The sequence below is a fragment of the Moschus berezovskii genome, chromosome 8 (assembly GCF_049115385.1).
Source record: "Moschus berezovskii isolate FMDL1 chromosome 8, NW_MosBer_1.0, whole genome shotgun sequence".
Classification (NCBI taxonomy): Eukaryota; Metazoa; Chordata; class Mammalia; order Artiodactyla; family Moschidae; genus Moschus; species Moschus berezovskii.
In genome coordinates this window covers 15,560,278-15,574,287 of record NC_142467.1, presented here as the reverse complement: position 1 = coordinate 15,574,287, position 14,010 = coordinate 15,560,278, and the positions used below count along the sequence as shown (strand labels likewise).

Below are 14,010 nucleotides of genomic sequence, written 5' to 3'. Positions count from 1 at the left end.
CTCTTTGCGACCCCATGGACTGCAGCACACGAGGCCTCCCTGTCCATCACCAACTCCTGGAGTTCACTCAAACTCATGTCCATTGAGTCGGTGATGCCATCCAACCATCCCATCCTCTGTCGTCCCCTTCTCCTCCCGCCTTCAATCTTTCCCAGCATCAGAGTCTGGAAAGAGAGTCAGTTCTTTGCATCGGGTGGCCAAAGTATTGGAGCTTCAGCTTCAGCATCAGTCCTTCCAGTGAATATTCAGGACTGATCTCCTTTCAGATGGACTGGTTGGATTTCTTTGCAGTCCACGGGACCCTCAAGAGTCTTCTCCAACATCACAGTTCAAAAGCGTCAGTTCTTCAGCACTCAGCTTTCTTCACAGTCCAACTCTCACATCCATACATGACTACTGGAAAAACCATAGCCTTGACTAGATGGATCTTTGTTGGCAAACTAATGTCTCTGCTTTTTAATTTGCTGTCGAGGTTGGTCATTGCTTTTCTTCCAAGGAGTGAGCGTCTTTTAATTTCATGGCTGTAGTCAGCATCTGCAGTGACTTTGGAGCCCCCCAAAATAAAGTCCGTCACTGTTTCCCCATCTGTTTGCCATGAAGTGATGGGAACGGATGCCTTGATCATGGTTTTCTGAAGTGAAGGAAGTCAGTCACGGTGTTCTTTTTGATATGGGAGAGTTATTGGGCTGACACTGAGCCCTTTAACGATGTAAGGGACTGTTCAGCTGGGGTAGTGAGGATGGGCTGAGAGCTGAGGCTCTGGGTAGGTGCGCAGCGAGGGAGCTGAGCAGGTTGACAGCTCCGCCTTGAGAGTTGCTGCCTCCGGAGCTGGCAGCTTGTTTTGGTTCAGTTGGTTTCAGTAATTGCTGCTGCAGCTGCTAAGTCGCTTCAGTCGTGTCCGACTCTGTGCGACCCCACAGATGGCAGCCCACCAGGCTCCCCCATCCCTGGGACTCTCCAGGCAGGAACACTGGAGTGGGCTGCCCTTTCCTTCTCCAGTGCAGGCAAGTGAAAAGGGAAAGAGAAGGTGCTCAGTCGTGTCCGACCCTTGCTGCTGTGCATACTGTTGTCAGATTATCTCAGGGTCAACTCAGAATTCTCTTGGAATTGATGGTGTTTTCTAGTTCTTAAGGATTATTTCCTCAGTAAAACTGTCTTTAAAATTCTGTTTTTATTCGTTTTTTTTCTTCCTTCTTATTGAAGAATAGCAAAATGAAGGACATGAGACTTCACTAATTTTAGAGCACAGTTTAATGCATGTTTACATATGTGTGCATCTATGCACCCATCTCATACAGATCAAGACATATAGGACTTCTGCCTCATTCCGGAAGCCTCTCTTTGTCCTACCCACTTAATAACCCCTCTCCCCGGAGATAACTGCTATTCTGACTTCTAACATCATAAGTTAGTGTTACCTATTCCTGACCATCATACAAATGGAATTATACAATATGCAGTGTCTTGTGTTTGACTAATTTCAGTTAGTGTGATACTTTTGAGATTCACGCATGCAGAACTTATCTGTAATTTGTTCTTTTTATTGCTCTGTGTTGTCCCATTGTGTGAGTACACCAGGGTTTATCTCTGCATTCTTTTGATGATGCTTAGGTAGATTTCTGGGAGGATTTTTGGGTCACATGGTAGATACGTGTTTAGCATTAGTAGATGTGAATAAAGCAGGCTTGACCCTTCTTTGACCCCATGTCCCCTCTGCTTCCCTAACCTTCTTTTTATTGCTGGTCACGGTTCTTGAACGAGTCATCCACACTTCCTGAGTCCACTTCCTGACTTCCCATTCATTCTTGAGTCCACTGCAGTCTAACTTGACTTTCGCAATGACGCTGGGTCTGTTTTCACGCAGGGCTGCCAATTACATGCCTGGCGCCCAATCTAATTGATGTTTTAATAGCAATCTTCCCTTTGAAGTTATTCACACACACCCCTCTCTCCACTCAGCAAAAGCTACTTTTTCTCTTCCTGGTGGCTGTAATTCTCGGTCTTATTTCCTGGCTCCCTGCGCCTCCCTCACACACGTGCATCCTGTGGTCCCGTCCCCTTTCTTCACCTCTTCTTGCCGTTTCCTCTGACCTGAACCTGCTGATCTGTTGTCCTCACTTCCCGTGCAGCGACACGGTGATCACCCAGTCTTTTTCTCTGGCTCCAGTCTCTCCCCTGACCCATGTCTCCACAGATGCCTTCCTCTTTCTGCTGAGTTCCCCAATCTTTTTTTTTTTTATTTTTTTAATTGAAGGATAATTGCTTTTCAGAATTTTGATGTTTTCTGTCCAACCTCAACATGAACCAACCATAGGTATACATACATCCCCTCCCTCTTGAACCTCCCTCCCGCCCCCCGCCCCACCCCACCCCTCTAGGTTGATGCCGAGCCCCTGTTTGATTTTCCTGAGCCATGCAGCAAATTCCCCTTCGCTATCTATTTTACGTATGGTGATGTAAGTTTCCATGTTGCTCCTGCCATACACCTCACCCTCTCCTCCCTGCTCCCCACATCCATAAGTCTATTTTCTATGTCTGTTTCTCCATTGCTGCCCTGTGAATAAGTTCTTCAGGACCATTTTTCTAGAATTCGTATATACGTGTTAGAATCTGGTATTTATCTTTCTCTTTCTAGCTTCACTCTGTATAATAGGTTCTAGGTTCACCCATCTCATTAGAACTGACTCAAATGTGTTCCTTTCTATGACTGGGTAATATTCCATTGTGTGTATGTACCACGACCTCTTTATCCATTCATCTGTCGAAGTATGTCTACGTGGCTTCCATGTTCTAGCTATTGTAAATAGTGCTGCAGTGAACAAGGGGATACATGTGTGTTTTTCAGTTTTGGTTTCCTCAAGGTATATGCCTAGGAGTGGGATTGCTGGGTCATATGGTGGTTTTATTCCCAGTTTTTAAGGCATCTTCATACTGTCTTCCATAAAGGCTGTATCAGTTTACATTCCCACCAACAGTGCAAGAACGTTCCCGTTTCACCACACCCTGTCCAGCATTTACTGTTTGTAGACTTGTTGTTCGGAGAAGGCAATGGCAAGCCACTCCAGTACTCTTGCCTAGAAAATCCCATGGACGGAGGAGCCTGGTGGGCTGCAGTCCATGGGGTCGCTACAAGTCAGACATGACTGAGCGACTTCACTTTCACTTTTCACTTTCACACATTGGAGAAGAAAATGGCAACCCACTCCAGTGTTCTTGCCTGGAGAATCCCAGGGACGGGGGAGCCTGGTGGGCTTCCGTCTGTGGGGTCACACAGAGTCGGACACGACTGAAGTGACTTAGCAGCAGCAGCAGCAGACTTGTTGTTGGTGGCCATTCTGACCGGTGTGAGGTGATGCCTCATTGTAGTTTTGATTTGCATTTCTCTAATAATGAGCGATGTTGAACATCTTTTGTGTTTGTTAGCCATCTGTATGTCTTCTTTGGAGAAATGTCTATTTAGTTCTTTTTCCCACTTTTTGATTGGGTTGTTTTTTTGGCATAGAGTTGTATGAGCTGCTTGTTTATTTTGGAAATTAATCCTTTGTCAGTTGTTTAATTTGCTGTTATTTTCCCCCATTCTGAGGGTTGTCTTTTCACCTTGCTTGTAGTTTCATTTGCTGTGCAAAAGCTTTTAAGTTAAATCAGGTCCCACTTGTTTACTTTTGTTTTTATTTCCATTACTCTAGGAGGTGCATCATAGAGGATCTTGCTTTGATTTATGTGATCGAGTGTTCCGCCTGTGTTTTCCTCTAAGAGTTTTATAGTTTCTGATCTTACATTTAGGTCTTTGATCCATTTTGAGTTTATCTTTGTGTATGGTGTTAAGAAGTGTTCTAATTTCATTCTGAGTTCCCCAGTCTTGATAAATGATGCCAAACCTATTTGTTCACCCACACTAGAATCATCTAAGCAGTCTTTCTATCCTGTTCTGCATATCCAGTTGACTCGGAAGCTCTTTTGATTTATGTTTTAAATAAACCTCAAACTCATCATCTTTACTGAATTTCAGATCCTAGTGATTTAATTATCTGTCAGAATGACTTTCTTTTTGGTCTAAACGGGCAGTTCCAAATTTTGTAGAATTTGAGATCTATACAATTGTAGAGGTTCTTTGTAAGAAAAAAAAAAACTACAAAATAATAGACATACATGTATACAAATGAATGTTTATTCAGAATGTGAAAAGAAAGCCAAAGAAATTGCAACTCCAAAAAAGCTGTCAAATACCATAGACATTTAAAAAAAGTTTATTTTATTTAAAAACCTGACACTTCTCTAACTTTTCTTGTATGTTTTTGGCTGCAGATTCTTTGATCAAGTCTTCACATGATAACCACTTTCTGAGATTTTCTGTAGAGCAAAAAGAATGATAATTGGTTTTTTTGTGTGTGTGTGCTGGCCCCACGGTTTGTGTTGTGTTTGCTTGTCTCTCAGCGCTGCCTCTTTGTGTCCCGATGCCAGACCAGTCTGCACTGTGGGTGGAAGAAGCGTTCCTGAAGGCCATTCATGTCCCGAGACAGCTCGCAAACACTTACAAGGAAGTGACTACAGACCGCAAATAATATCTCACTAAACCTAAATTTAAATTCCTCTTTAGTAGCATCCTAAAAATGTTCACAGCTACTCCAAAGCTGCCTGATGCAAGGTGAAGTGAGTTGGACTGGAAGGAAGCCTGTGTCTTCACCAGACATAGTCAAACTATCTTATTTTGTATATTTTACAAAAGCATATGTCATGTGAAAGAACCCAAGGCCCCGGTTTCTCCCAGGACTGGAAACAAGCCATAAGGAAGGGCTTTGAAGCTTAGGCTTGCTGGTAAATCAGCCTCTGGTCAATTTTTCCTGCTTGTCTTCTTTCTGAAATAGATTCTCTCAGAATAACCATCCTAGAATATGTCAGGTCATAATAATCAACTCTTTCAATCCTCTTTTCGTCTTTTTACAGATTACCATCAAATGGTTCAAACAAACAAAAAAAGTGTGTGTTTATAATTTCTGGAGCTTACTGTCCTACTCTTGTCAAGTTCTTAGGTTTGAAATTTTGCAAATAGAAAAAGATGAAAGAATTGAGTATTATGATGGTAAATTGTAAACATTATGGAATTTCTTCAATCCTGATGAATTAAGCATGTCTCATCTAAGAACATAACCATTTTCCTATTAACCATAATGCAACCATCACTCAAGAAACATATTATTACCTGTTATGTTATTATTTAAAATATAACCCATATTCGCATTTTCCCATGTATTCTAATTTTTTCTTTTTTAAAAAATTCAGCATGAAATTAAGGACTGTGTGTTGCATTTAGTTCTCATGTCTCCCTGGTCTCTTAATTCAGAGCAGTTCCTAGTTTCCTAGCCATTTTTTTTTTTTTTGGAGGGGGGCGGGAGGGGTATCTTTCGTGACACTGACATTATTAATAAGAATCCAAACCTGTTGTTTTGCGTGATCCCTTCAGCTGTGATCACTGGGGTTGCAAAATAGTGATTTGCTATCATTCCTTCTTTGTTTATTAGTTGGCACGCTACCGTAAGTAGAGTGGGGCTTCCCTTGTGGCTCAGCTGGTAAAAAATCGGCCCACAATGTGGGAGAGACCTGGGCTTGCTGCCTCAGTTGGGAAGATCCCCTGGAGAAGGGAAAGGCCACCCACTCCAGTATTCTGGCCTGGAGAATTCCATGGACTGCATAGTCCGTGGGGTTGCAAAGTGCTGGACACGACTGAGTGGCTTTCACTGTCGCTATGACTGCTGTAAGTAGAGCTCTCCCTTTTCTCTGCTCCTGCATCTTTCTTTGAAATCATTGTGAAAAATTCATGGGTTGGTTATTTCAATTCAGTGTTTCAGAATCTATTCTTCTCGTTACGCTTGCTGATACTCCAGGTCCGCCACATTTGCGTCTTCACACTCGCTCCGGTTAATTCTGGGGTCCTTCCTTCTGGTGTAGAAGGGTGCGCAGACTCACCTTAGACCTGCCCTGCCCGGGGCCACTTGGGTGCCCTCGGGCTGCTCCTCGCCCCGCTTGCTTCCGAGAAGCAGTGAGCACTGCCATGTTGCTGCAGGGCGCGAGCTGCCCCCTGACCTCTGAACCTGCAGGTTCCTCTGGTCCTGTGCGCGCCACCTGCATGCTCTCAGGGACCCCTGGTTTATGGTCCTATAAGAGTCTCTCCTCTGATTTTTTCAGCATAGGTTCACCTCCCTTTTTCTCTTCTCTCTCCACCACCCCCATCTCTCTCCTTCCCTTCCATCCCACCCCCCATTTCATGATTTCTGTGGTTTGGCAGGAAGAGGAGATTGCAGTGTGGGCTTAGCTTGGCCTCTTGAAAGTGGAAGTGACGTGTTCCTTTTTTCACATATAGGCCTCTGCATGCGCCATGTTGTGCCATGTAGAATACCCCTCTGCACAGCCCCGTCTTGTCCGCATACTGAATTTGTCCTTAACTGGAAATTGTTTCCTCTTCTGCGAGGCCCTCCCCAGTCCCCCAGGCAGAGTTAATTTCTCCTTTGTTCCTATGGTAATTCCATACACCTTTTTTTTCAGTGCTTATTATAATGGTCCTCAGTCGTGTCTGCCTGGGCTTGGTTGACGATGAGTTTCAGTTATCTGTGTATCTTTATTACCCTGCTATTTGAGGTGCGGTCTTGCCTGGAGAGTCCCAGGGATGGGGGAGCCTGGTGGGCTGACGTATGTGGGGTCACACAGAGTCGGACACGACTGGGGTGACTTAGCAGCAGCTGCTCAAAAAACGTTTGTTCAACGCATGAATGAATGGCTTTATGAATGATGTCTACAGACGTGAAAAATCATGTTCACTAACAGGGTGAAATTAATTTCCCACTTGTAATGTGATCACAAGGTAATTACAAAGCTAAATCTGGCTCTTCAGCTCAGGGACACGGATTGTTCCTCCTTCCTGGAATATTCCTCCCTCCTGGAATCCCTTGCAATCCAGTGAAACTGTGCTGGGTGTTCTGTAACTCCTCTCTCCAGCTGCTTTAAGAACAAGTTTAGCAAGTACAGTCAGTCTCATCTCTTTGCTTTGTTATTCGTGTTTTGACAAGCTTGACTGTGTGTGTATCTTCATCGTACTTGGCTCTGAATAAATTTTTGGCTTTTATTAAATATCGAATTTGTCTTTAGAAATTTTTTTCCCAAACTTGGCAAAGGTGTATTCATAGTCTTAAGTTCCCGAAAGCAGGCATCCTGTCTTGTCTTTTTGAAGTTCTGACAGAGCCTAGTACATTGCTAGGCTGGAATTCCTAGAAGGATTTTAATACTCTCAAGCACTGGCAACATTGTAAGCATCATCCTATGGGTTCTCAAAGCCACTCTTTTTCTCATCTTCATTCCAGAGTTACATTGTGTTTGCTTTGAAAAAAATTTAGACGTTTTGTGATAATACCTTGAAAGATAATATATAAGGGGAGAGAAAAGACTACAGTGTTAACTGGAAATGTAAGACTGATTCCCAGAGTTCCCGGACTCTTGAGGATGAGTCCGGAAGAAGGCACTGCAGTTTAAAATTATTTGGGGTCTCCTTAATTTTGCTGATGAAATGCTAAATGTTGGTTTATTTAATTCATAAACATTTTGCTGATTCTCCTACCTAATATGTAATGGCTAGACATTTTTTCCTTTTGGGTGCAAGTGAACAAAATTCAATGTCTTCCGTGACATAGAGGAGATGTAACGATTGGACACTTTCTAGGTTGGTAAGATGCTTGTGGCTACACACAATGGAAAACCCCGCTCAGCTGGGTTCGGTCTGACACTAACTGGATTTTTCCCTCAAACCAAGATTGTTTCCTCGCAATTATTTTACATTATGCTCGCTAATTTTTCACTCAGAATGGTACTGCTTTTATTTGTGTCCTGAAATAATGTTTAATAAGATGATCTGCCTACCCACCCCATTCCATCAATATAAGGAGAGCATTGTAGACATGAGAAGAGCTCTGTCTTCAGAGTCAAAGGCCCTGTTTATGACAGCTTTGTAAAGAATGTGAAATGCCAATGTGTTCTTTTTCAAGATAGGCTCACTTGTGTATGATAACTTTATTTGCTCTGAACCTAACATGATCTTAGAAAAAAAATAAATGCAAAAACTCAGACTAGACTTATTATTTACTGCATACTTTAGCAAAACCAAGCTTCATTTTTAAATCATGGCATTTTTATGCAAACTAAATTTTTATCTTATCTTTTGATGGCTCTTTATCAGGTGTAGCAAGTAACAGTTTTATTATTGTTTCTCTAAGACACAAGGAAACTTAGACATGTCACAACCTCTCTGAGCTTCAGTTTCCTCCTCTGCAAAATGAGGATGTGAATGCATGGTTTCTGAGCTCAGAATGCTCTCAGTGAATCGAAATTATCTAATGCTTAGGTGTATGTGTGCACGTGGGTATTGCCTATGCACATGGCACTGGATTTCCTTGGTGTGCATGCCATGTGTTCATATAGACGCTCCATCTCTGCGCTGTTCATTGGTAGGACGTTTGTTGTGTATGCTGTGGGGAGAGGGGGAGCAGCCTAAATGCCCTGTCAGGGCCCCTGTACTTTCAGTTATCAGGTCTTTTGTCCCTTGGGGGTCACAGCTGAGTCCCTTTCCAGTCATTATCCTCTGCTGATACAAGCTGCTTGCCCGAGGTTTTGCTCCCTCCATAAGGCATTCCTCCTCTATTTACTGGCTGATTGAGGGATGCAGAAACCCAGCTTTGTCTGGGGAACCCCTCTCAAGGGCCATCTAAGCTCCAGAGTCTCCTGTCCGGTACCTGAATTGTCTGTTGCAACAACATTGCAGTTTGAGTTCTTTTCTGTGGAGAGCAGCTTCCTGCACCCCTGAGAAGATCTGTTTACAATGTGATTTCTTGGAAATGGACTTGGCTGCTTTTTGAACAATGACATATCTGAAGTGTAGCATGAAACAAAACAAAGCTGGCTGGCAAATATGGAGTTGAACATACACGTTTAGCCTTATTAAGGCAGAGTCTTACAGACAGGTTGGTTTACCACCTTCCCAGCCATAGATCTGTACGTGATTCTTGGGGCAGTTCACATCTTGAGTAATTTATGCTTTCAGTTTTTAGTTTTATGATCTTCGAGCAAAAGATGAAAAGTGATTGAATTTGGTCACTGCAGTTGAATGCTTTAGAGTTCAGTCATTGAAATGTCTGGATTAATAGGAATGTACTTCATATGAAATTTGCAATGACTGACAATTTTGCAGCCTTGGAGATTGAGGTTAAATTGAGGATTCTGTTAAAGTAAAAGATATATTCAAACTTAGTGAATATATTTAAAGGTTATTACAGCAACAACAACAAATGTCAGCCCATTGTTTTTATGGTTGAAGTTGTATAAAAGGAAGCAGGCCTGGCATTTTAGTTACTGTAATCACCTTGGTAGTGTTCATTCACGTATTTAAAAATTCATCTATTTTATAAGATCTTGTTCGTTGTTCTTCCATTTAAAGCTTATTTATTTTACGGACCTTGCTGTGATCATTGACCCTTCTCATTCAGAGTCCAGTGGATAGTGGCTATATGAAGTGGCCTTGAACTGTGATTCTGGTGTGAGCTCTTAATTTGTTGTTTAATGTCCAGGTCGTCTGTGCACATTTTTGTGTGTGTGTTTAATTTCAAAGCCCTTTGTTCGTCATGTTCGTTTTCTCAGAAGAATTACCCTGCACGTGCCCGCTGTGCACCTCAGACAGAGGGAGCTGCGTCAGTACGACGGAAGGGATCCAACTTGCTAAAGAACTAGGAGCCACCTACCTGGAGCTGCACAGCCTCGATGACTTCTACATAGGAAAGTATTTCGGAGGAGTGGTAAGTGGAAATCCCAGTCACATAAATTAGTTATTTGTCAGGTTGGCTTTTGGCTGTTTCTTAGAACCACAATTAGAACTTTAGTTTTAAAATCAAGAATAGTTCTAATCTTGTGAAATGGTTGTTGTTGTTGTCACTGCTTCCATTCTCCCCCCTGCTGTTTGCTGTGAGGTGGAAACAGTGACAGACTTTATTTTCTTGGGCTCCAAAATCACTGTGGACAGTGACTGCAGCCATGAAATTCAAAGACGCTTGGTTCTTGGGTGGACTTCCTTGATAGCTCGGTTGGTAAAGAATCCACCTGCAATGCAGGAGACCCTGGTTCAGTTCCTGGGCTGGGAAGATCCCTTGGAGAAGGAATAGGCTACCCACTCCAGTACTGTTGGGCTTCCCTTGTGGCTCAGCTGGTGAAGAATCTGCCTGCAATGCAGAGACCTGGATTCGATCCCTGAGTTGGGAAGATCCCCTGGAGAGGGGAAAGGCTACCCACTCCAGTATTCTGGCCTGGAGAATTCCATGGACTATAGTCCATGGGGTTGCAAAGAGTCGGACACGACTGAACAACTTTCACTTCACTTGGTGTTTGGAAGAAGAGCTGTGACAAACCTAGACAGCGTATTAAAAAGCAGAGATAGCACTTTGCCAACAAAGGTCCATCTAGTCAAAGCTATGGCTTTTCCAGTAGTCACATATGGATGTGAGGGTTGGACCAAAAGAAGGCTGAGCACTGAAGAATTGATGCTTTCAAACTGTGGTGTTGGAGAAGATTCTTGAGAGTCAGTTGAACTGCAAAGTGATCCAATAAATCAATCCTGAAGAAAATCAACTCTGAATATTCATTGGAAGGACTGATGCTGAAGCCCCACCCCTTTGGCCACCTGATGCGAAGAGCCAACTCATTGGAGAAAGACCCTTATGCTGGAAACGATTGAAGGCAAAAGGAGAAGGGGTGCCAGAGGATGAGATGGTTGGATAGCGTCACTGACTCAGTGGACGTGAATTTGATCAGACTCTGGGGGATAGTGGAGGACAGGGGAGCCTGGTGTGCTGTGGTCCATGCAGTCACAGTCAGACCCAGCTTAGCAACTGAACAACAGTGAGAAAAAAGGTTTTGTCAGAGTAAAAATCTGATTTTTCTTCTCTCTCCAAAGGAAAGAAACATTTTCTATGGTGCTCGCTTCGGCAGCACGTATACTAGCATTGGAACGACACAGAGAAGGTTAGCATGGCCCCTGCGCAGGGTGACACGCAAGTTCGTGAAGCGCTCCGTATTTTTTTTCCTGAGTTTTACACATTCATAAATGAATGGTTTGCATCTCGTGCCTTTGTAGGCTTTCTGTGAGCTGTACTCTCTGGGAAGTGAGCAGCTCTCATTCCTGTAACTCTTGTAATCCAGTCATTCGTGTGCCTCCTTCATGAGGATTCAGTGCGGCTGTGGTGCTGTTTTCCCTCCGATAGAAACTCTAACTCTGTGTAAAGCCCCAAAGGTCTGTTACTTATTTTTATTTTATATTGTACTATATTTCATTTACACTGTTGTGTTTGTTTCAGGTGTATAGCAAAGTGATACAGTCATATATATATATGTATGAATTAACAAAAGCAGTTCTTGTCTTTTGATGGGGTGCTCATGGTTTATAACATAAATGGCATTATTTTGAGAGAGGGATAACTTACGTGTGGCATTGGGCTTTTTTTCTTTTTGTAGCCTGAGGCAGTTGTAAAGTAACCTAATGTAGCTTTTTACAACTGTGTATTCCATAGTATTTTTTCATTTGGTGAAATTTTAACTGTTAATGTTTTTGGCGTTGTGCTTTGTACCATTTATTAAATAAAAATTAAAAAAAACATTTTCTATTTACTAATAAGATATTTTTAAATTTTCCATTTGATGAGTACACAAACCTGTGTAAGTGACTTTTGTCACTTTTAATAAAAGGATTTAGTAGTCTTCACACAGTTTGGTGAGCTTGGCAACCTGAACCAGCAGGTCCTTAAAGATCTCCTTCATTTCAGTCTAGGACTGGAGAGGAATGATTTTTCTTGTTTATATGTGCTTTGGCAAGATTTTGTACACTCCTGATTTTGGTGTGACTCAAAAAATTATCCAGAGGAACTACTCATCCAAATGGCTTCTTGTTGGATGGGTGGGGAGCCAGGGTCTGCTGCTCTGTTGCATGCATTGCGTCTTGCAGGTGTTATGAGGCTCATTTTAGCCCATACCGGCTACCCTACGATATTAGGACTGTGTGGTCCTTGGAGAATACTGTGGAGTTGTATTGTTTAAGTCCTAACTGACTTTGGAACTACCTTTCCAGCCCTCTAAGGAGTGACTCCTTTCAACAGACAAATCTAGTAAACAATGATAGAGGCTTAAGCCAAAGTAAACCCTACATTAATCAGGAGCACTTTGGACTTCTCCATCAGTTTCTTAGCTCTTCTTCACTTTATCTAACATGCCAGAATAGTCACTGTACAGATTCATGTTGAAATGTAGAGATTTCTTCAGATGGCCAGAGCAATTTCATTTTTTTCTGGAGTTACTCAACTCTAAATAAGAGCCAAAGATGAAATAAGAGCTCAATATAATAGCTTTGATTTCTGTCGCATATATATGACTGTTATTAACTCAGTAATGGAAAGAAACATTAATAATATAGCATTAAAGAAAATACTTTCACAATTGATGTTATCAGTGACTGTGAGAAACTTTTGTCTTGTTTATAGTGTAAGTAGTGGGTAGAAAGATAGAGAGGGGTGAAATCTAGTTTTCCTGTCAAACTGATTATATCATAGTAGCTTAAAAAAATATGTCTTAGTTTGTTTGAAGAATGTTACATTTCCCTGAAATCCACCTGATGTGAAGAACTGACTCATTGGAAAAGACCCTGATGCTGGGAAAGATGGAAGGTGGGAGGAGAGGGGGACAACAGAGGATGAGATGGTTGGATGGCATCACCGACTCAATGGACATGAGTTTGAGTAAACTCCGGGAGTTGGTGATGGACAGGGAGGCCTGGCGTGCTGCAGTCCACGGGGTCGCAAAGAGTCGGACACGGCTGAGTGACTGAACTGAACTGAAAGGGAAAACGACAGCTTGGTTTCATTTGTTGGAGAAGATGGAGCGCTTGGCATCTTTGGTCTCATGGCTCCCTTTCCAGGTTCCTGACCCTGAGGTTCTCAGGATCACTCTTCCCATTTCCCAGCTCCCACGTTCTCTTCTTTTCCCTCGTTTCTCGGTGTTCCTGACACCTAGTGTTGGAGGCATGATGAGAATCAAAGAAGTGGTCAGAGTCCAGAGAAAAGCTTTGTGATTTCCTTTTGCCTTAACTCAAGACTCAATGAGAATATGAAAATAAGATGAGAATGGTCTCCTTTAGACCCTTGAATAGTAAAATGTAACTGGGACCTTGAGTGTAGGAAACAGTGGTATTTGCAAGATTATGGATGGAGTGTTAATGTCAGAGTGAAAGGTGCATTTCACTATTAATATCTTGTGTTTAGCAGTCAGGGAGGAAGAGCAGTGCAGTGTTACCCTCAGACCTGGCCAAGGGCAGCCTGTGCCCGTGAGCTCTGGAAAGCCTCACCTCTGGTTGTGTCCCACCCCCCGGGGCACCAGCTGATGGATCCATGGGGAGGTGCCCACTGCAGCTAGTAGCTCCCCTTCTGACCTGCACCTTCCGTGCGGTAGCCACTAGCCACATGTGGCTATTTATATTTAAATTAATTTAGAAATAATGCAGGAGACTTCCGTTCAAGATGGTGGAGTAGAAGGACATGCTCTCAACTCCTCTTGCGAGAGCACTAGCTGCTGAACAGCCATTGACAGGAGGACACTGGAACCTACCAGAAAAAGATATCCCACATCCAAAGACAAAGAAGACGCCATCGCGAGACAGAAGGTGGGGCACAGCCATGATAAAGTTAAATCCCATACCTGCTGGGTGGGTGACCCACAAACTGGAGAACAGTAATACCAAAGAAGTGCCCCAACTGTTGTGAAGGTTTGGAACTCTCTGTAGGACTTTCCCTGAGAAAATATTTGAAGAGGTAATAACTGAAAACTTCCCTAACATGGGAAAGAAAATAGTGAGCCAAGTCCAGGAAGCTCATGGTTAGGGTTAGGGTTAGGGTTAGTGTCCCACACAGGGTGAACCCAAGGAAGAACACACTGAGACAC

The 14,010-nt window shown here is 42.9% G+C and overlaps 1 protein-coding gene and 1 non-coding gene across 2 annotated transcripts in view; both read left to right on the top strand.

Annotated features, from left to right (window-relative positions):
* The window catches only part of RHOBTB3 (Rho related BTB domain containing 3), an 84,756-nt gene that overhangs the window by 27,139 nt on the left and 43,607 nt on the right, over positions 1–14,010 (top strand). Inside the window, exon 10 of the mRNA XM_088839287.1 lies at positions 9,676–9,830. Within this exon, the coding sequence (XP_088695413.1) occupies positions 9,676–9,830 (155 nt within the window). The remainder of the gene's footprint in view (positions 1–9,675; positions 9,831–14,010) is intronic.
* LOC129559623 (U6 spliceosomal RNA) lies at positions 11,001–11,106 on the top strand. The gene has a single exon (XR_008686577.2). It is a non-coding gene; the product is annotated as a U6 spliceosomal RNA (small nuclear RNA).